The sequence below is a fragment of the Morone saxatilis genome, unplaced genomic scaffold (assembly GCF_004916995.1).
Source record: "Morone saxatilis isolate NCDOM2014 unplaced genomic scaffold, NCSU_SB_2.0 Contig0, whole genome shotgun sequence".
In the NCBI taxonomy this organism is placed as follows: Eukaryota; Metazoa; Chordata; class Actinopteri; family Moronidae; genus Morone; species Morone saxatilis.
The window spans coordinates 8,064,740-8,088,618 of NW_023339650.1; the positions used below are offsets into that span (position 1 = coordinate 8,064,740).

A 23,879-nucleotide genomic window follows, 5' to 3' on the forward strand; every position below is an offset into this window, starting at 1 on the left:
CAGAGATGACATTTGCAGACACTGACAGACATGCATGAGAATTGGAATAAAAACCTTGCTAGTAGAATGTTTTCAAAGCCTGCTGTATTTATAATTTTCTCGCATGTTGTTTCGCTTCTCCATTCATTTATAAACATATTACCTCCCACCTCTGGAGCCTCTATGGTTTGTGCTAAAGGATTGATGTATGGTACTACTTAAATTGGCTATATTCTACTCTATCCAGCTTTGTGTTTTCAGTCTTTTTTTTATTGACTTATGCACTGATGATCACACTCAAGATGTCCCTATACAGCATGTATTTTTACTTAGGTAAAATTCTGCTGCTTATTTGGGGTTGGTGTGGTGGGTCTAGTCTTTCCAGCATCTGGATCTCCTACCGGTTGTATTTGCCTGGAAGGCCAGAAGGCATCCTGGTCAGATGCCCGAATCACTGACTCCTTTCAGTGCAATGGAGCAGTGGTTCTACTCCAAGCTCCCTCCAGATGTCTTGTCTTATTACCCTATCACTAAGGATGAGCTCAAATTTATTTTGGCGTCTTGTACCCGCATTCATTCTGTCAGTCACGTGTTTGACTTCTTGCCGAGAATATGAACACAGTTCTCACTCTGATTATATAAGGACTGGATGTCTCATAGCCCCACTGTGCCCCTCATAAATAGGGGGGTTACAAAATATAGAAAAATAACACATATCACAATATTTAGTTTTGAGATAATGTATTGATTCTTAAAAACATCGTAAGGCTTCCACCAAGTATTCAAACTCTGGTCTTCAAACCAGCAGTCCAGCAGGAGACATGTTGTTTGGGTGAAGGAGTTCCTCAAAGAGCTTTTCCAACATCTTCACAACAACATCCCCAGTCAAGGTCAGCAGTTCTACTCCCCTGCTATCCCCAGCCTTCTCTGGGATGCATAAGATATTCTTCCGGAGGTGGGGGTTAAAGATACTGCCAAGGCTTCAGCCAGCTGTTTCCAATTCACCCGTACTACACATTTGGGTTTACCAGGTCTCTCCGGCAGCCTCCCCCAGCATCTGATCCAACTCACTAACAGCTCTGCTCCACCTTAGTGTCCAAGACAAACAGCTGCAGGTCTGATGATACGACCACAAAGTTGATCATCAAACCCATACCATGACTAGCACAAAAGTCCAATAACAACGCACCACTCAGGTTTAGATTGGGAAGGCAATTCTCCCCAATCATCTACAGCAACTTGTAGCTCTGTGGAGACAACCCTTTTTTTCTCTGGGAAGGACTCCAATACCGTTGTAAAATGTGTTTTGCTCCTAGATGTCCTACCTGTATCTGTACTCCAAATCATCGATATCAGCCTCACCAAATTCAAACTCATTCTTCTGCTTCCTGTGTTTACTGAGTTTTCTCTCCCTTCCCCTGTTTTCCAGGTATTTACTACTCCAGCTCCACCTTACCCGCCCAGCGTGTCAGTTCCCCTCTGTCTGGAGGAGGAGGAGGCTCGGGATCCGGTTCTCCCAGTAAACTCCAGCGCCTGGGGTCAGCCTCCGACGCACCGGGGTACTCTACCACTCAACGCCTGCCTTCCTCCTCTTCCTCTCCCAGCAAACAGTCTCCTGCTAATCGACTGGCCAAGTCATACAGGTTGAGAGCCACAGTGATTGTGACATTAATATTGATTTTGATGTATTGTCGTTGAAAGTGATTTATAATAGAGGATGGGTTTTTAAGGTAGATAAAGGGAATGGCATTTGAAAGAATTACTGTATTTGACATATTAGCCTCATTTAAAGGTTTTAAAGACAGTATACGAGGAAAGATAAATAAACAATGAGTGACTACAGTAGAATAGAATGGAAAGGAAAGATTGTCTTTCGAGTTAATACCCCTACAATATATACCAGCATGCAGTGAATAAAAACTCACACACTTCAGTGTCACATGCCTTTATCATGTGTGACTTCACACATGATAAAGGCATGTGACATTGTCTGTGATGTGATGTGGAATGAATCATTTTAACTCATTATTTATCATATACATAACTTTACTTTACTCATTTGTCTCCCAGCACCACAGTTGCTGTGACAACAGCAGGAGGGGGCGGGTCTCCCCTGAGGGTCGCATCTCCACCTAACTCTACAGCAGCAGGGGGAGGGGCCAGCTCATCATCGTCCCCTCTTCACCAGGTACAGTGTTACAGTCTTACAATGTTTGCACCTGTTGAAAAGAAATGCATTTTGTGTTACCAGGGATTTAAATATAAATAATATATAAATACTTTTATGTGAAACATGCATTCAAATTACATTACAAATGCTACCGATTGTACACTGTAATGTATGTACTGTAATGAATAAAACCAAGGCAACAGCAACAATACTAGAGTTAGTGCGATTATAAACTATTCTAGAACTCTGAGTAAAATCAATGTAAAAATTGCTGAACTTAATGTGCACACAGAACCAATCACCTTTCTTCAGTGAAGTAAATTGTGAGATCAAAGTATGTTGATTTTTCCTGCGACCAGTCTCTTTTCAGTATTATCCTGACCTGGATTGATAATTATTTTATTATCTCTATTATCTCCTAGTGCACATTTATTGTATGTCTATTTTTCCACAGATTTACGTTGTGTTTTTAATTACAGAGGACGTTATAGACATTAGATTTAGAAAGTGTTTACTGTGGCTATTGTGTGCAGCATAATAGTACAAAGATTATATTTAAGTACTGTATTTGTCAGTGGTAATGCCCGATATTAGTTTTTTTAACAGAGCTGTAATTGACAGTTGTACTATTCTATTTAAGTATAATATTATATAGTCATTCTATTGATTGATGCAAGGCAGCTGGGAGTTAGAGGGAGGATTATATTCTTGTCCACTTTGTCAGATCTTTAATCATGACAAAGAACAGCATCTTGCAGCTCCAGAGCAATTACAGATTGATTCATATCTATAAACTAAAATCTATACAACTCAGTTTTAGTTTAGTGTAATCTTTTCAAATAGCACCTTATCTAAACTGTAGTTTCTTAGGTACATTTGTTGGATCCAATATCTCACACTGGACCATGATAATAAGTATTTTTACCGTGGGGGTTCTCCTCTTAAATTACATTCTTAAGTGGTTTGGACATGGTTTACACATAGTGCCAATTTCAATTTATAAGCTCATTTTACAAAAAGTTTCTCAGTTGAATATAGACACCAAAGTAAATTGGCAAATTAAATTGGGAAAAAAAATACTGGCGCAAACGGAACCACAGAAATCGAAACATATCAGGCATGTCAGCTGTTAAAAATGTGGCTGCCAAAACACTGTAATCTTACAGGAAGTAATTACACCAGTGTATAGACTTCACCCTGTACATCCCCTGGGCTTATTTACAATAAAAACTTTTGTCTTTGCAGATGAGTTCAGGCATAGGGAGCTATGCCACTCTGTCTCCCAAACGTCTGGCAGCTCACCACGCTTCTGACCAGTACAAGATCTCCCACGAGCTCTACGCTACTGCTACACTGCAGAGGCCTGGCAGTCTGGCAGGTGGGAATTCACACACTCATGCAGTTTCACATGCTCATACACATAAACCCAAACATGTTAGTCCACCACAGGAAATGAGTAACCTTACTCTATCCATATCTTTCTTCTTTTGTTCAACATAGGAGGGGCTATCTATTCTGTCCACTCGCAGCTCTTGCTCACGAAAGGTGTCAGAGCACATTTGTGGCTGCCCTTTCAAAAGAAGAACAAAATGAATTTACTAGCTGTTCGGCAGTTTCATTTGTGAATTATAAGCTGTTTATGAACAGGTCTGTTGTAACTGCCAGACAGAAACCTGCTTTAAGAAGATTAAAATGATTCTGATTCTAATTGTGTCTACGAGTAAGATCTGTTTGCTGTGTCTGGGAGTTGAATGTTTTAGAATGACACTGGTCTTAGTACAGGCAGCATCAAGCTAAAAGAGACTATTTGCTCCTGCAATTGCATTGACTCTACAAAATTGAGTTGGCTGAATGTCAAACATAAAATGAAAATGTGTTGTGGAAATTGTTTATGGTCCTAGTGGCATAGTTTAAAATTTTATTTGAGGTTGGCTGTTTGTGCCTGTTGAAATTAAATACTGTAGATAGCCCACTGTTTCTAGGACTTTAAATTCTCAAGACTTGTATTGTAAGTACAACTGAGAGTAGACCTTCTTCTTTCATCTGGCTTGAGTCAAATGTATGCACTGTGCTGCCAAGCATAAGAAGTAGCTTTACTACTCTTCATGTTACTATCTCAGTTTTAATTTGAATTTTTCAGGGGTTTTTAAGATTTTGAAAATTTGCCACAGGTTGACTTTTTTTACATAAATGCAATATTTGACAAGATTAATATTGATTTAACCAGGTGTCATTGTTTTGAAGCTCTGAAGTAAGTTTAATTGGTTTAAACTTGGAGCCATACTGATGAAGAACATGACCTTCATGGCTTTACCCTGAGGACATAACACCTGGGGTTTCATCTCTTGTGGACATTTTAAATAAAGAAGAAAATAACTGAGGACTGAGCATGAGTCCCGGTGGAAAAGAGATCCTGGACTGTCACTATAATTAGCAGACCTGGGTCATATGATTATCAAAATTTGCTTTCATGAGCTTGGACTACCACACTGTGGTTGATTATATCAGAACAATTTAAAGGCAACTTATCGGCACTGGAAATTCATTTTGAAATGCTTCACTGTAATTGTCCGTCATTTTTGATACTGGCAATATTTCCAAAATCCTGCCAACCTAGAATTATTTGTAGATACTGTTAGTCAGAGTTTTGCTTATCCCCAGTGGGTGATATTCTCCTGTAAAAAGCACGGTAGAGTTCATCTGAGTAGCCTGTTTGGAGAGGTACTTAACAGCTCTACAGCACCTACTCTACAGTGGAGTTAAGCTGGGTAAAACCGAAATCACCTAAAAAAAGAATTTCCCTCTCTGTGCTTTCTGCATGAAATGGCCTGAGTGCTACAGTCCATTGTGTATAAATATCGCAATAGCATAAAACCAAGCTGAAGAAAATGAATGACGAAGATCTTTTAGCAAATAAACATAATTAAAAGTTATCAGTTACTAAAACCGAGATGTAGGCTGATATTTAGAGATTGAGCTTCATTGGCATTGACACTGACTACGGGTTGACATTGGAGCCTCAGGCACAGCAGTGATCCCTTGGATATTTTAATATATGGTCCTGTTCTATTTTTGATTCGCCTGGCCCAGAAAATTGTTGGAAGTATGGGATCAGCTTTGATATTGAGTCTTAACTTGACAGATATACCACCCATGTCGGGTAGAATTACAGTAGGTATAGGACATGGTTCATATGAAAAAGCAAACAATGTAATATCTTCTTTCATACTGTAGGTGTAGGAGATATTTAGTTTGCTTTCTTTTTAACTACACAAACAGGACCGAGCCCTTAAGGGACAGGAGTTGGTTTTTACATTTTGTTATCTTTTTTAAATATTTTACAGAATTAAACATCATGGGAGGGCATCTCTCTCTTTTTTCTCTCTGTGCATCATCACTCTATCATCTCTTCTTAAAGTTCCCTCTCCCTTTGAAAGAAAGAGGTCAGTACTTCCAGGAGTGGGCCCTTGTGAGTCAAAAAAATAAATGAATAAAGAAATAAAACCGACTCACCAAGACTTCAAAGAAGAAAGGCACGAAGGAAGAGAGGGAGCTGGGATGAGTCATGCCATTAATGGGTGTGTCCATGACTCTAATTAGCACTCCTTCATGCATATTCTGACCAACTCTCTCCTTTTCTTGCTTCTCTTCCCACTGTCTATCTGCTTCTAAATTCACCTAATTTCAGTTGAGCTCAGTGGGTGTCGTAGTGTTCAAACTTTAAGATCTCCTTTATCTCATTTTCTCTCTCCCTTATTCTGACTCTCTCTTCGTCTCTCTGTTTGTCTTCTCTGTCTGGCTACTGCTGGCTAGCAGAGTGTGACAGGAGGCAGCCTACATTTTCGTTAGCAAGGCAGGTAAACAGGCCAGTCAGTTAACCACGCTGTTGAAAGGAGGACACAGTAAAACGTTTTAGTGTCTTTGCCACAGTCATGCCCAAGACAGGCATACTGAGGCAAACCACTGCTTTATTATTTGGTACAGGAAGAGCAGGCAGGCAGGCTCTTGTCCATCCCCTTGCACCACCTTACCTTGAAAACTGGCGGTGTAGGATAATAACAGACTCCTAAACTGTATTTCTATTCACAGTGATTTGTCTCTAAAATATTCTTGGAAAGACTTTATGGGACAGTTAAGACAAGAAATAGACACGATCCTAGGCTGGAACAAATACTACAGCATTCACTTGATACTACTGAGATGGCTGAGTGCCTCACATGCATCGATTTCTGATATGATCTGAAGGGTTGTGAGATTTTGACTGTGTTAAGTTGATGGTGGATACACACCGAGGTTTGATTCAGAGTCCTAAAGCGCTGCACTCGTCCCTGTTGATCCTCTGGAAAATCCTTGGCACGCGACTTGCCATCGACTGAGAGCTAATGCGATATGATACGACGTTAACTCCACTGGACCGTCTCTCTTTCTCTCAGTCACTCGTGGCTTTCTAAGTCTGTGTGTATATATGAGTATGTGCACGTCTTTTCACTTTATCTTCACCCAAGCCCCGCTGACTTGTCTTCATATTCCCCCCCAGCTTCCTCCTTTTATTCTCTTTCCTGATTTTAATTTTGCACTCTGGGTTTTCAGGGGGAGGCCTTACATTTGTTCTGCTGTGTAATGAACAAATGCCTGCTGTCAATGTCTTGTGTCTGTGGGATTCCTGCCAAACACAGAGCAAGAGGGGGGACACTACAGTACATCTTATTATTTTATAGCTGACGACCAGCAATGTGTTCAGTGGAGATTAAAAAAATGAAATACAGAGGCATCCCTCTCTGTCTCTCGTTCTTTTTTCTCCATCTCTCTCCGTGTCTGCCTATTTCTTCCTATCTCATATGTTGCTATGCATTTCTCTCTTTATTTTTCTGTCATTTATTTTGTACTTCTGATTTGGCATATCTCTTACAAGAGAGAGACTCACCACTTCCCCTACTATTCTTATAAACATATACACACACCAGCACCCTTATCTTTCCCTTTTATAAACAGTGTACTGTCTGTCACTTGCCGCTATGTAACATCAAGTGCAGGGTGAAAATGGACAAGTCTGAAAACGTAGAAGTCATGTAGGCTTGCCTTTTGTCTTTTCCTTTCCCTTTCTTCCCTCTCATCATCATTGTTACCGACTTTCATTTCCACACCTGTTCCTTTTCTTTTCTCTTGACTCTCTTGGGTACCCATCCATCCTCTGCCACATTCACGCATTCTTATTTATTTCTTTATCCTCTCTCTCACATCCTCTGTATATCTTGTTTTATCCTCTGTGTCTAACCCATTCTACTTCCTTTCCATTTCCTGCATGAAATTGCAACCCATCTTCATTTTTCCTTACATTCTTAAAATACATGTGTTCAGTCCCTCTGTGCCACCCTTCCTTACCTCATGCACTGCACCTCTCCCTCATTTTGTCCTCTCTCTTTCATCCTCTGTCCTCTTATCTTTCTTATATCTTTTTTTTCCATCTCTCTTTTCCCCAGGCTCTCGTGGATCCTACAGTAGTCAGCACAGTCAGGAGCCCCTTCGGCCCTTGGGGTCCCCAGAGCACCACATAGATCCCATCTATGAAGAACGTGTCTACCACAACAAGGGCCCCATGAGGAGCCTTAGCCAGAGCCAAGGGCCGGATACAGGCCCCTTTCGCAACAACACCGGTAAGACCCTCCCTGAGCTTGTATTAGTTACCTTTATGCAGTTTTGCATTCTACAATGTATCCTCTTTATTTTTATTTGGCTTTTCTAATAGTCTTAAACCTAAAATGTATCTTAAAACTCCTTAGAAGACTTTGGCATACTCTTGCACCCTTGAATATTTGATGTATTAATGTATATGAGCAGTGGCACCCCCTTCCCTGCAAACACTGCAGATTATACATAAACTTAATAATGGACCTGGGATGAACTTATATGAGGAGGCAAAAGATGTGTTCATCAGGAGCTAAATTTACATCCGTTTAGTCTTATTTTCTCAATCAGTCAAACAGCACGCATTCCCCTTATGTTAATTGATGCTTGCTTACCCAGTCAGTGTTTGGTATACATACAACACTCATCAGTACAATTTTTTTTGACCCACATGAGTTGAATGTTACAGCCCTTTTCCTGTTTTGGTTAATGGTTCTTCTTTGTGCTTTGTAGTCAGTTCCACTTTCCCCATTTCAAACAACTACACCCAACCAACCCTAGGACAAATGGAGAAAATACACAAGAATAGGAAATAAGGAGTGTTGAAAAAGCCATCACTGACCCTTTTGTTATTTAGAAAGTGCATGGTGTTTCTTTTTAAAGCACGGTTGGGCACGTTTTCTATCAAACTCACACACAGTCAGACACACTCTCACCCGTTTCCTCCGTAACTCCATTGTTGCCAGCAATGTATTTTTAATAGGGCCTCATTGAGCTTATCTCAATGTGGGTTTAGGTACGCCATGTTAATCCCATTACCGTATCATACCCACATGAAAACACCCAAGTCGGTCACGCCACGTTCACAGCTCCCTCGATGTCATTAACCAGCCTAGCCTTAATAGCTATCATTAGCATTTGGGTCAGAATCATAGCAGTAAATATGCCACTCCAGACCAGCGTTTGAGTTGATCAGTTTGACTCACTTGAAAGGAGTGAGAATTGCCTTTAAGCACAGAGCATAGCTTTTGAAGCACATTTCAGAGTTAGGGGGTCATTGGGTTTGCTCTTATTCTTGTGGGATATTGCTTTGATTACTGTCGCTGAAATTCTGAACAGTGCATACAGTGATAAGATTGTCTTTGCAAGCAGGAATTAATTAAATAAGTGGGCTTTAGAAGTGTACAGAGAGGATCCACTGTTATCTATAATTTACTGTGCCTTGTATTTGTAGCTTCAATAGATGGGTATAAGAAAACTCACAAAGGAAATTTGCACTGCAGCTACAAAAATCAATAGACTGTGGATTAGGCCATGTACATTTAATTGCAACGCTTGAGGTTTACAATACGCTTCTCCTATAATACAGTATTTTAATAGATTGTCTCGTGTTGTTTGAGCTAAATTCTCCATCAGAGTATAGCAGCATGAGCCTTTTCCACCCCATACATAGTTGTAGCCGTACTGCGCTTGGCCCATGTAACTACAGTGGTAAATCAACACAACAAAGACGAATCGCACCTTGAAGTTACCGTGCCATTGTATGAAGGCTTGCTCTTAGTCACATGAACAGTATGTGCTGTGACTGGGGAGGTTGTCTAATAAGGATTCATAATGCACAGAGTGATAGCACATAGAGAACTGATAAGGGCTTTCCTGACATGGTGAACAGTAAGTCATTAATTATGTCATTGTGCCTTTTCTTGGCAATGGCAGCCTCACATTATTGGTTCATTAAGCTGGCATGGATCAATGTAATTAATGCTATAAGTCATTCCTTTGGGGGAAAGAGAAGGGAGACGTTTGTGCTGTATTTCACTCCAAAATGTGCAAAGCTGTAGTCAGTGGGTATATATACGGTGCACATTGTCAGGCTAATTCAAGGCCAATTTAAACAAGGCACTTGCAGTCAAATGAAGCTCACAGCATTCATTGAGAGCGTGGGCCACCACATTACTTAGCTGGACACTTAACTATGAAGAGGAGCTGCATGATACAACAAAAGCAATTTAAGGGACTTAATTGTACATGCACTGTTGTTTTTTTTACAGTAGCTGTTTCCTGACCCAGTTTAAAACAGAGAGACAAGAGATGAGAAACAGGGAGCGAACAGGACATGAAGAAAAAGCAAATAAAGTAGACACATAGTGGGGTCAAGGCTAATTTAATCAAATTGGTAAGTTTGTAAGACTTGGAATTGATAATTTTGTAAGAGGCAAAAAAAAACAACCAGCACGTGCTGCATCCTTGGCTCAGTTACCTACCCTCAATACACAGTCACCTGCAATTGTATTTTGAAGAGTGCGGCTCTTGGATGATGATTTACTTTATATTTTGAGGAACTTGTAACTACTACCAGTCTCCTCCACCTAGTAAGAACACCAACAAACAAACAGACCTGTAGTCGTGGGCAGTCTGCTGGCATTTTCTTGCAGTGCAGTGGACAGCAGTTTGACAACACACTTGACAATTCAGTCAGGTCCAGTTTAGAACAGCTGTCTGTCTGTCACAGCTCAGTTCACTTTATGTTCATGGTTGGCCTTGGTGTTACTGTCGATTAACATCATTGTCACCTGATATAAATACAACTGAGGAAAATCTAAAAATAAGTTGCTACTTAACATCTGCTCCACCTGTGTGACTGTGTGTGTGTCAGTATCTGGTCAAAGCTCCCTCCCACGTGCAAACACCCTTCTTCGGTTTTTCTTAGTCACGGTTATCTCACCCTCTGCATCCTCTGTTTCTATCCTATATTCCCAGCACATATCCATGCTCAGCACAATATTATTGTGTGAGTATGAGTGGGTATCTGTGTGTCTTTTCACTATGCATGTGTGTAGGCAGTGGCGTGCAGTGTTTCATTCTTGGATTAAACCAGGCCAGTGCCCCAGAGGACTGCAGGTTAATGTGGCCTATTTCAAGCGATTATTCCTGCATGGTCACAGCGTCTCTAACGGACACGTGCATACACATGCATTATGGTACAAAGAATAATCACAGCAAGAAGAAGCCTCAGGATGTGGTTAAGACACTTGTTTATTTTTCCAAAAAGACATTGTGTGTTTTTGAAATCAGCCTACAGTCTTTTTTGTTACAGTCTCCCTGTTTCTGACATCGGCCTCGCGCTCTCTATTCTCTTGAGTGACCTCTCTTTCTTTCTGCTTCCTATTATTTTCTTCATTTTTTTATATGTATTACTACCTTTTATATCCTTCTCCTTTATATTATCTATCATAGTCTCCAATAATTCAGAGGACGGTGCCCAGTGAAGTGCATCAGTGAAATCTTTTGCTTTAACTCTTTCACGTTTATTCATTCCTTCCTTCTCTTTCCCTCCTTTCCTCTGACCTTCCCTTCTTGTTTTCTCCTTTTTTTTTCCTCCCCTCCTGCCTTTGCTCTTACAGTTTTGCCTTTGTACCTTACCTCCTTATTTCACGAACGCTATCTTGGTCTGTATTAATGACTGTGACCACTGGGAATAACAGCGGCTCTGAATGGATGTGGCACTTTTTCTCTTTAATAGCCCATCATCAGACCTGCATGTAGCTCAGGTGGCGACAGCGAGAATGGGTAGATTCACTGCCACGACTATTTGTCAGGTGCATCTAGTAGCCAGGTTGAAGTATTGCTGTTGATAAGGGGTGTTATGTAGTTTAACATTGCTCCCTCCAGTATCTTTAGGGGAGACAGACACACATTCTTCTACAATCATTAATCAATAAGTCACAGTAAGTAACAAGTTCAAATTTTATCAGCCATTAACGCAACCAGATAACCAAATGACATAAAGCTGTATGAGAAAAAATATGAATTTGCATTTTGTGTCATACTTGGCAAATGTTTTACACCACATTTTCTGTCACTGCAGAAATACTACTATGGTCAGTCCTGTAATTTTGTGCTTTTGTCTTATCGCCTGCCAGCCAGACAGCTCCATGGGCAGTGCTTTATTCAGCATCCACTCCGAAAAACAAAGCAAATTATGAGCCTCATCTTGGATATTCTAAAGTTAACTTAAGCCATAGGTTTTTACCATAAGTGTATATGAAAAAAAAGCGAGATGTTCACATCTCTGCATAAATTCCTTGCATAATCTTTAAAGTTTTGGCATACCTTTTGGTCTGGTGCAGCGTGGCTTCTGCCTCATTCTTTCTTGCTTTGTTCTTCTGACTCCATTTTTTGATAAATGCAGTGATAGCTGTAGTGTTATAGGAATCACAAAAATGTGAACACACAATTAAATTCATGCAGTTTCCAGGACAAGGGATCTACTGTGTTACATAAGCACAAGGGTGTGTGTGTTATGATGTTTCTCAAACACCAAAGCAGGATTATTTTTGTTTGAAATTGCAGCTCTATAGCACTGGTCCCTTTTGCCATTGTTAAATGTGCACATATAGTACACATGCACAGTATAATCGAGAGAAAGACATATGAACAGGGTTTGCATCAAACCAGTAAACCAATATGCTTTCCCCTTTAAATCTTCTGTGTTCCTTCTGTAATGAGATCTGACACCCTAATGAGGGGGACAGAGCAGAGAGAGTGGTGAAGGAAAGAGATGAGAGGGAAAAAACAAGCCCAAGAGAGTAGGGAGGAATGGATAAAGATGAAGAGGACTTGAGAGAGGGCGCAGTTAGCACGCGTCTTCTGACCAGGAGGCAGGAAAAGTTCAGGGCACCTCTTAAATAGAAAAAGTGACAGATCCTTGAAAAGAAAGGAATAGGCTCATTTTCATTTGGCACGTGTCCTCCAGTGTCCAAATGTGGTTTATAATACTAATTATAGTCACTTGGGTTGTGTGTGTGTATGTGTGTGCATTTATGCAGCTAATGTTGATGGACATAAACTTTATTTAGCTACACATAATGTTTAAACATGATTTAAACATTATTTGTTTTAAATACATACACACATACTGTATATGCATACATGCATACACATTTTTCTTTGAGCTACATGCACACATTGTATGCTGTGTGGCTGCAGTCTATAGGAAGTAATAGTGGTAAGTGGAATTACAGTGTTTTGTACCGATCATTGCGAGATGCATGGTTGTGCAGATTTTTTTAAGACGCGACATTGGAAATTCATCAGTCTCAGCAGACCTTAATCACTAGTTCTTTATCAATTAGTGCCCGATAAAACCTTAGTGCAGGAAACTACAGCACTGCAGCATTGTTAGACCTTTTGCCTGAAGCATATCCCCAGTTACTCTAGTGTGTCACTCACCAGGCTCTGTCTGTCACCAGGTTAGATTAGGGTTTGTTTGGCCAGGATCAATTTCAGCTTGGCCCCTGATCCTGCTGGTCTTTTAATGAACCTACTGTCTTTTGAACAAGAGTTGTGAATATGCACTTACTTATAAAGTGATGTTTGCTCTACTGTGAAAACGGTCATGCTGGTTAAATGCCCAATTTATGACAGCCAGGTCACTGTTGAAAGACAGAGTCTAATTTTAATTTAATTGAGTCAGTTTTATATTTAAAACTGTGAACAAGGGAAAGGAAGGAAAGGAGACTAAGTAAAGAGGGGAGAAAGAAAGGAAGTGAAAATTGATTTATTCCTCTGCATTTTCAGATGATTTTTCTCTTCTGTAGTCTATTTTATAACAGATGAACTGAACTGTGACAGGCAATAAAACTGACCTACCGTACTAACTCTGTGGACAACAACTCAATTTATAAGTTGAATCCATGTGATTTATATTGTGGCTTAAGCTCGTACAGTATTTACAGTGAGTTTTTGCTGAAGCCTCAGAAAGCTTTAATTACTAGCTCAAAGCATCTGACTTACTCTACAGATCAGCACAAATTCTTTCCCTTGCGAAAACATATGGCACTTCCTAAATGTAGGTTTAAGTAAAGTTGGTGCTAGTCACCCTGCACCACCCTATCTCAGACATACACCAGTGGCCCCTAACTCTTCACGCATGACAAATACATGCACAGAGCATCTACAGAAACAGACACAGACATAAACACATTCTACTTGTGCCCCATGCTATCTCAGTTTACATGATTAGCATATTCTTTGTTTTATCAGCAGTAATGAATTCATAACTGTAGAAAGAAACATTCATTTGTTTTTGTCCTAGGAGATCACACAGATAAATTTGAAGTCAGCACAAAAGCAGCTTTGACTGTCTTCATCAAATGAAAAGAAAGGTTCATATCTGCTGTTTAAAGCATGTTTTATTCATTAATTGATTCAGTTTATCATTGCATACATTGCTTATTACATCTGTGTTTGCTCTTTGTCTCCATCTTGTTCCTTATCACGCCATAAATACACATAAATAACCAGCCCTCACAATGATACAATGTCATTAACATCAACAATCCCTCTGAGAAAGGCTTCCTTTCTCATAAACCTGTTTCACTGTCACTAGGTTATTCACACAGAACAAAACTCAGATGTGCTGTGTTAGTAAGTCATGTTCAAGTTAAATGGGATATCCATCCATTTGCTGACCCACTTATCTTATTCAGGGTCATGGGGGGCTGAAGCTTATTTCAGTGCACAGTGGGCGAGAGGTAACATACATACAGGAGAGGAAATTCACATTGCACCTGGGTGATAAAGAGCATCCAATTCACCAAAACTGCATGTCTTTGGACTGTGGGAGGAAAAAAGGAGCATCTGGAGGAAACCTACATAAATACAAGGGAAACAACATACAGCAAGGCCGCAGCTGTCAGATTTGAATCCTTGCTGTGAGGCAACAGTGCTAAGAATTGAGCCACCATGTTTCCCATAACTGTGGTCCCTTTGTATATTTACTATGAGCCACAAATAGTACCGTGATGCATATGATGGGTAATGTCTTTAAATTCTCAGATATGTGTCAATATGAAGAACACTAAAAAGATTATTTCCTGCAGGTTTGGGCCTTAAATTACTGTAATCAAAAAATGTCATGTACAATCCAACCTGGTGACACTGGAAATGTGATGCAGAGGCGAAGAGCTGCTGCAGATTTTCTTAGCAACAGGAACATTATGCTAATGTATAAAAACGGCAAGCCAAGGCAAGTTTACTTGCGTTACACCTATTAACAAGGCAATTCAAAGTGTTACATTAGACATAAAAAGACATTGAGACAAGATATGACAGAAACACAAGGTAATGTGAAAAAATGCATATAAACATACACGATAATTATGGTAATTAGCTGAAATGATTTTTTTTTTTCAGGGGCATTTTACAGTTATAAATCAATAAGGCTAACCTGCCAACCTCTGCAAACAATATTTATTGTATTCGATTTGTTTCTGCTATACATGACTGATTCTACTTGCCGTGCCTGTATGCCTTATATATAGAGTGCCTTTCACATGGACAGAAAAAAAACTTATCTTTTTATGACTTTCAGTATTGTCCTTGAGCAGCATGAACATTTAGCAGCAGCCACTGGCCTGGAGCCCCTGCTGAGTCTAAGTGGCATGCTTGGTGAAAGACATGGCACCTTGACTCATAGAGACAAGTGTCCTACAGCTCCCACACTGTAAAACGCTGTATACTTGATACTGGAAGTGCAAAGGAGGGCATTTGTTAGTGTGCGTGTGTGTGTGCGTCCTCCAGTGTTTCCAGCTCAGGAACATCAAGAGCTGTGTGTTGGCCAGGAGGCTTTCCCAGGGATAAACAGAGGGAGAAACTAATCCTTGCTCTCCTCCACAACCAAGCAGTGCGTGTGTTTGTGTGTGTTTGTGCACATCATCCGTGGTTGCTATGGGCAAGGTTGTGTGTGCATGCTGTTGCATGACCTTAAAGCATTAGAAAAAGATGTGTTACAGGCACACACGTTTGGTCCGTGTCAATCACTTGCATATTTAGAAATCCATGTTTGTGTGCTTGTGCGTGTCTATGCGAGTGTGTGTACGCGAGAGAGATAGAGACTGTACTGAGGGGTTTTGTGTAATCGTGCTGAGCGCTGAAGCGTGTCGAGAGAAAGGACATGTCCTCAGCTCTGATCACATAGTCTACTACAACCACAATAGAGGGAGAGAGATAGTGAGACAGAAGGGTGTTAGGGAAGAAAGGCGGAGAAAAACATGAAATGAATGGATGATGGAGAGAGGATGACACTCCAAAAAAATGGAAGCGGAGAGGGAGTGAACTATAGCAAAAGGGAGGGCAGGGATTGAAAGGGAAGGTTTCAAAAGAGATTGGGGAGAAAAAAAGATGGATGGAGGTATAGACAGAGAGGGACAGATCTAGAGGGGGAAAGAAAGAAGTAAAGAAAGGAGAAAAGGGCAAGGGAGTGATGGAGAGAAAGAGAGTGACAGAGACAGAGTAGGATTGAAAGAAATGGAGGCAGAGATGAAAGAACAAGGAGGGAGGATGGACATGGAAAGCTTGAAGGATTGGTTTGATCTTCCTCTACTTTTTTATCTTCTCCATATCTCTCTCTCTCTCCCTCTCTCCCTCCCTCCTCCTGTTTTCCTCCATCTCTTGTACATTCAGTGAGGGCTCCCTTGTCTCAGCAGCCCAGAGAAAAAGTCAGCCCAGCTCCAAGCTAGCCGGCCCCTCAGCCGGCTGGCTAATTGCAGAGGTATCACTGTGTCAAATGACTAATAGAGTTTCCCTTCCCGTCGCTAATCTGCCAGCAGGAGCACAGCCGCGATTTGTTTACTCTGCGCCGAAGCAAGGGGATACAAAGACACACCCGCCCTTTTACTTCCTCCCACACACAATTTCACGCCACCAGAGCGTTAGGTGTGAGAGGTGTTAGTGGAGCGTGCATGTGTGTGTGTGCGTCTGTTTGTACACACAGGGCACACATTTCATGATTTGTTTAATATTTCATGAAACAGCACAGTGAGTTTGCCTTGTGCTGGTCGTTAGCAAATTCATGAAAAACACACCTTCTCACTCTCGTGCACACGTATATGTGTCTTAATATACTTAAGAGGACCTATCATATTTACATTTTATCCCATAACACCAAACCTAAACCTTAACTTTCAATTGCATGCTTAACTTTAAACCGAAATGTTATCTAACAGAACCCCGACTGGTAATGTCATGGACAGGAATACAAAAGCACATACACAATGACACACATTTGTGCATAAACAGGCGCCCACACGCTGAATTTTGCCAGGCAATATTGGCCCCAAAGGTCAAGTCATCAGTCAGAACACACCATTACCAGAGCAAATGATAAATTCAGCAGCACTCCATTTACTTAAGGTGGGAGAAGAAGAGAGGCAGAGCAGACAGAAAGATTGAGTGAAGGAGAAAATGGAACGCATAAAGAGGTGCGGGGAAGCTGAATACAAAGTAACAGAATGTGAAAACAAAAGGACAAGTGAAAACAGTAATTTGTCAGGACATCTTTTGGGGATTTCTCTGTCTCTATGTTCCCTACCATCTCTCTCTATCATTGGTGAAGTCGTTCCCTTTTCTCTTTTCTTTTTCACCTTGTACCCAAAGACATTCCTACTCATTGGACACAGTACATGCTATGAAATTAAATTGACAGACCATTTTTTTGTGTGTTTTCCTTCTCTCTCCTTTTCACTGTTCTCCCACTCCCTCTTTGGCTCTGGGGTTCATCCTATTTGGGTGTCAAGTCTCTCAGTGAGTGCACACTGACACTGGTGGTGTTAGCCTAAAGCTCAGGCCACTAATGAGACGTTCAGAAGGACAGACATACTACAGACACCATTCAAAGAGTGCAGAAAAGACTGGGATTCGCTTCTGATGGGAGTAACTCTGCTTCATTACCCTTCTATACCCTCTGTTCTACGCGGCTGTATTGTCACTAACTCCATCGCCTCTTGTTTCCTCCCTCTGCCCCTGCCCTGGTTTGGCTCTTTTCTAAACTGCAGCTCCATGTCTCATCTCTCAGCTGTTTCTCTTCTTGTTCCCAGGCTCTCTTACTGTTTCTCTTTCCCTGCTTAATTCTTTGGATCTTTGTCAAATTTGGGGTATCAGGAGAAGAGCTCACACAGCCTTTAGCCTTATGGGCATTGTATGGCAAAGTCTGAAAGTTGGATTTTTCACCATCTGGCTGGCAAAGGATTTTTGTTAATCTGATTTTAGAGTTAGAAAATGAAAATATGTTAATGTAGTTACATCATTAAAAAGGTTTCTTGTGCCTCTGGTGGGCAGACTAATGGAGTTTACCAGATTTGGTGAGAAGAATTTAAATAAGAGCTTTGGAAAATGGTTGTTAAGGATTGGTTTAATCTGCCTCGTACTAAATACGGGGGGCAGATCAGACATGTGTGTGTGTGTGTGTGAGCGGGAGAGGTGAAAAAGAGAGAGATAAGAGGGTTGTGAAGGTCAAGTAAATGCCACCACTCAAGACAGTGCTAAAGAGCAAGTTTGTTGGTCACATAACGATGAGCCACTCAACCTTAGCACACACACTCACATTCACACAACTTCCATTCCTTTTCTTTAATTCAGTGTTTATGCGTGTGTAGGTTTACGTACTGTGTAAATGTGTACGTTTATATGTGTTCCAACTCATATGTGTTTTATGAGAGGCATGGAAATGCCTGTTTTCTGGCCCATGCGCATATGTTGAGTGTGTGTTCTGGTTTGTGGCGCACGTTTCCATACAGACACGTTTTAAAGGCTAATTCTCTTTGTAAGAGGAGGCGCATTGGCCTGTGTTAAGGCCCCAGTCAACCACATGGCCACATATTGATTTCTCTGTGATTTATTGTGTACTCCCAAAAGAACACATTTATGGTGTTTTGCATGTGTGTATGTGCGTGTTTCTGTGTACACATACCTTGGTCCTAATGACAGATGAGATGAACCCCCCCCACACCGTCTGTCTCAGTGTTTTTACAGCCGGAGAAACAAGCCCCCCAGACTCACATTAACACCTTGATATATCACCGACCCGCCGCTCTAACACGACGGTGAGGAAAGGTGACAGCTACCATGCCCCTGCAGGCTGCTTACCTTGCGGAGCAAATCCCCATTTAATTTCCATCTCATTCTAAACAGAGATAGCTTGATATTTTACCTTTTTTTTTCTTTTTTGTATTTTTTTGTAGTCCTTATTGCTCACCAGGCAGATGTCTCATTGTGCGGAAAAAGTTTCTGCAATCGTCCTCTTGCTACCCACAAATAGGTTTACGAGCAAAGTTTCTATTTTTCATTGCATGGGAATGGCAGGCAGATGAGTTATTTGAGTGACAAAGCTAGCATTTTTCATAAACCCTCAGTGTTGTCAGTAGTATTGGTAAAGAGGTGTTACTATGCTACTGTGATTCATGTAGGAAAATAACTATTGCTAAGTTGGTCTTAGTATTTACTAAGTAAATCTCCTTTTTTTAAATAACTATTGTATCATAATTTGTCTTCTGATTTCAGCAGTCAGTAAAATGATCTCAACTTTTATCTGCTTAACATTTAACGATTTTTCTCTTTTCTCTCTTCCATCCTTCCCTCTGTTAAACATTGGCCCTTAATTGGCCCAATATTTATCCATCCATATGGAGACATGCTTGTCTTTTTCCAACAACCTGTTCATCTCTGTCTGCATTTCTGCCTCTTCTCCTCTTCTCCTCTGGCCCCCTCCTCTGCCCTGTAGACCTGCCCCAACGTGTCCATGACCAGATCCTAAGTTATGTCCTCTGTCCCTACTTTCCCACCATAGCTCCCTCCTCCCCTGGTGTCGACTCCGCCCCTTTGCAGCGCACAGGAAGTCACGGCACGGGGACAGGAAATTACAGCCGTGGCGGGACCAACAACTATGCCACAGTGGGACCAGGCTACACCTCAAGCGGAGGTGGTGGCGGAGACTTGTATGGCTCAGACCCCTATGTGGCAGACCCCTACCGCACCCTGCAGTACTGCCCCTCAGTGGTGGAATCGCCCTACAGCAAGTCTGGACCAGCCCTGCCGCCAGAAGGCAGCCTACAACGTTCACCTTCCATCGACTCCATTCAGAAAGACCCCAGGTAGGATGAAAGGGCTTTGTGTGGTGTATGTGCATGAGTACAGTTGTGTACATTATGTGTTTTGTTGGACCACAATGTGATGATTAAGGCCACTTGTGACAAACAATACATGTGTTGGTGTGTGAGAGGATTTAATAAGTTTGGTAACAATGCAAAGACATAAACACATAAACTTGTATTACTGTGAGGACATTGCATTGACTTGCATTCATTCACTGACTCCACACTAGAGTTGGGACCAATCCAAACGTAATTCACTCATTGGATGTCACTGATCCACATCTCAATCCAGATTCCATAGTCTGATGCTTTGTATTACAATATTTCAGTCATAATCATAGTAAAGTCGTCCATCCTCTGAGATTCTTTGACCTGTGTGATTCCCCAATTTAACTGTGAGTGCAAATTTGCAAATTAGTGTAGTAGATTCCTACTGATGTAGGGATCTACTACACTAATTTCTCGCTAATATTGGTATCTATATATCAGTATAGAGCATGCATTAGAATAAGTTGCTGATAGCCAGCTGAAGATAGCACTCAATCACCACCACAGTCCACTGGTTTCTCTCTAAAATTGAGTGTGCTGAAAACAGCAGTGCATGAAAACCGTGGATCTGTGTTGATGGGGGCATGTTGCTTCAGGTACTGGTGTGAGGATGAAATACAATCCAGGAAGGCTGATTTGACTAAGAGATTCATAAGTTTGAAGGCTTATCAGATATAAGTAAGTAAGATAAAAAATACTGCACAGGGATTTATAACACTGTGAGGAAGGATTTTACAACTCTCACAATGTTCACGTCAACAACAATCATTTTATCTACCGTCTAGACAGTTGAGAGGTAAACAGCATGTTTACCTTTCTAAATAATGCACCAGGAATGTGCTCTTGCTTATATTTGATTGGACCACTATGTTGGTGGATGATATCACATTGCGTTGGGACCAAAGTTGAGCCAGGATCAACTTTTATGCCAGATGACTGTCTGAGCCCTCAGCCTTGGAACTCAATGAAAAAGCAAACCAAATAAATGATAAGAAAAAACAAGTAATAAAAGACAGTGTTTCTCTAGTCACTCACTGGTTGTTTTAGAAGCTCCATTTCGCCTCCCTTGGTGTCATGCTGTGTGTAAAAGAGTCCTACTGGGCTGTGATCACTTCCATCCTCTTGTCTCCACAATTAAGCAAAGCTCACTCTCCCCTCTTTATTTATATATATTTCATAGGACCCTTGATGTATAATTCCTTTAATTACAGAGTGAGAGGGACTGAGACTTGTGTGGATCAAGTCTCAGCAGCAGCTGTCAATCATAGGAGAGGGAGACAGGGACTGTGTGCAAGAGAGAAAGAATGGGTGAGAGAGACAGTGAAGGAAGTGACAGAATAAGAGCATGAGGATGGGAGGGAATTATTTAAAACAAAAGATCAACATACAATCATCTTCAAGATTCTTCAATATTGTGAAGTTGTATTAAATATCCTATAATGAGACCATGATGGTTTATTATTAATATGATCGGATTGACTGGCTCAAAATTGCTGTCTTGTTTGACACAAACACATATTATCTCTAATGTTCCCAAAAAATCATTTATAGGTTGGATTTAATTTTGCAAATGAAACAGAATTCTTCCTTTTTTTATTTCCTTTGTTCAGTTATTGACTGTAAAATAACACAGTGACTCTGAATCATGGAGGACCATTTTGGCCTTTATCTTTGTAAAAGTAAAACTTTTTTTTTTCCATTTTTATATTCACACAAGTTTGTGAAGCCTTTATTGTTTGCAGTTTGTTGTCTGTACTATATTATATACTATATTGTTTGTGTGCACAGACAATTCTTCCTGAATTCAATAAGAGCCAAAGCGGTAATATACAAGCCAGTTTCGTGACAAAGGCACATTAGACACAGCAACAATATAAACAGTTGCAACAGTAGGTGGAAATAAGTTTTTCAAAGAGATGCTGTAGAGAGAAGAAGCAAGAGGTGAACACAGGTCACCAAGATAAGGAACAGCCTCATAGATTGCTGCTTCACACACACAAACACATATAGTGCAGTCACTGAGGTTTGGCTATATGAAATCAGATGGAAGAGGAAGATCATGGTGATACATAGTGAAAAGAAGAAGAAGAAGGAAAAAATACAATCTCATTCACATCAGAGAGCATCAAATTTGAATGCTCATTGAGGGATAATCCTTCAATTGTATTAATCTATTTAAATAAGTGTGATCAAATTTAGTTTTAATGCTATTTTGCTTCTTTGCTGCCTATTCATTACTGTGCAATATGGAAGACAGCTTTTAAATTGTTGCTACTTTTGCTGTTTAATCTGCTTGAACAAAGGCAGTGGAAACTAATAAAGCTAATTGCACCAGTTTAGTCAAAATGAGACACTGTTTACTGCATATAACTTCTATGCAGTTTTATCTACCTTTTTATTTGTTTGTGTTTCATGAAAACAGAGTCATGGCAGTCTCAGTCACAGTCTAATATTGAGGACATGTGGGGCATAGCTGCTATTCACATCACACCCATGTGAGACACTGATTTTCAAAACATTTTTATAATAGTCTCTTTCTTGATGAAAGACTGATAGAAGCTCTGGAAACACAGCTGATCAACACACCCTTTTGTCATTTATTTCCATCTAGAACTGACAAATACTGGGTGGGGAGTAAACTAGCTGCATGTTATTTACAAAAAAAGCAACTATAGCCACAACAGGCTCAATTTCAGATTTTTCCTATAACTTTGTTAACCTTTAAAATTGAGGCTCTGTAGATAATGTAGAAGCTGGTTTAGGAAATAAATTTTGTCTACAAACACGCTCAGATACATACACAAACTATTATCTTTACTGTTCTTGCAAGAAAGTGTTTTATTATTGGCCCACTGGAGTCATTAACACACTTTGTCGTTTGGACAAGTACACATAAGAGATAACTTTGTTTCCCTTACTGCTTTAAGCTTCATATACTGCACGTACACAGAAGCAGAAAGACATCTTGTTTTTCCTCCTGTTACACTTTATTTTAGACAAAACTCAATGCCCCCTCAATGTTGAATGCCCCCTGCAGAGTTCAATAAAACCTTATTTTATTAAAAATTACAAAGATATTCATGACTATTTCAAAATTCAGACTTTCCTAGCTGGAGCCTGATGGTGTGAAAATGCTTTGGTGGTGGTTTTGATGGTGTGTTGTTTACTTTTATTAATGTTAATTAAGTTATTTAGTTATTTAGAACCAATTTTTTATAGTTACACATACTGTATCTCTGTAAATATGACCACATTCTCTGCCTGCAACTAAAAGACAATTTACACAGACACCTAAAAGTACTTATAGTACGTATCAGTCAATATCAGAACTTCCACCCAAAATTACCTTTTATGACATATGATACATTTATATATGTACAAACACATGTACTTATAAACAGTTTATAACTGTTGCTAAATCCAGGCATGTTAAGCAATTATTAATTATAGTTTTGTCATTTGTAATTAGTATAATGAAAGACATTAAAGGACCAGTTTGTAGGATTCACTGGCGTCTCGCGGTGAAGTTGCAGATTGCAACCATTTAAATACAGTTGAGCCTTCCAGAAACATGCCGGTTCAACAAGGCAACATCCATAGAAGAGGATCAGCTCCCTTTGTAGATAAAAACAGCTCATACCAAAAGTAATGAAAACACAACGATTCTTATTTTCAGGTAATTATACACTAATGAAAACTATATTATATTCCATGTTTGCCAATAGATCCCCCTAAATGTTTGACTCTGGACATATAAGAGTTAAAATATTTGCTGTACATAAACATTTTGTAAGTGTTGTGAATGTAAGTATTTACTTTCACTGAATACAACAAAAATGTCTTAAAATAGGTTACACTTTGAAAGTATTCTTGCAGCTAAATGTAAATAGCATATAAATGACATGATTATACCCTAAGCAGGATGCAATGGCACATTTCTGTTGGTCTGGCATTAGTGTCATTTGAACTTCATCAATAGCCTGTCATTGTCCTATCAAGTTCCTGTTGTTTTCTTTTACTCTTCCCATTTATATTATATTGTTTATAGTTTTAAAAAGTGGTCTTTATTTCAACTGTGAGTTCTATTAAAATGTCTTTCACTTCTTACATTTTAATTTCTATATCAT

At 40.1% G+C, this 23,879-nt stretch overlaps 1 protein-coding gene across 1 annotated transcript in view; it reads left to right on the forward strand.

Moving 5' to 3' along the window:
- Nucleotides 1-281: 281 nt before the first annotated feature.
- Nucleotides 282-23,879, forward strand: part of ctnnd2a (catenin (cadherin-associated protein), delta 2a) — a gene marked incomplete in the record, with an annotated part of 121,108 nt that continues 97,510 nt past the window's right edge. Inside the window, 6 exon segments of the mRNA XM_035656605.1 lie at nt 282-312; nt 1,409-1,622; nt 2,050-2,167; nt 3,395-3,527; nt 7,630-7,803; nt 19,401-19,704. Coding sequence (XP_035512498.1) covers nt 282-312; nt 1,409-1,622; nt 2,050-2,167; nt 3,395-3,527; nt 7,630-7,803; nt 19,401-19,704 — 974 coding nt within the window.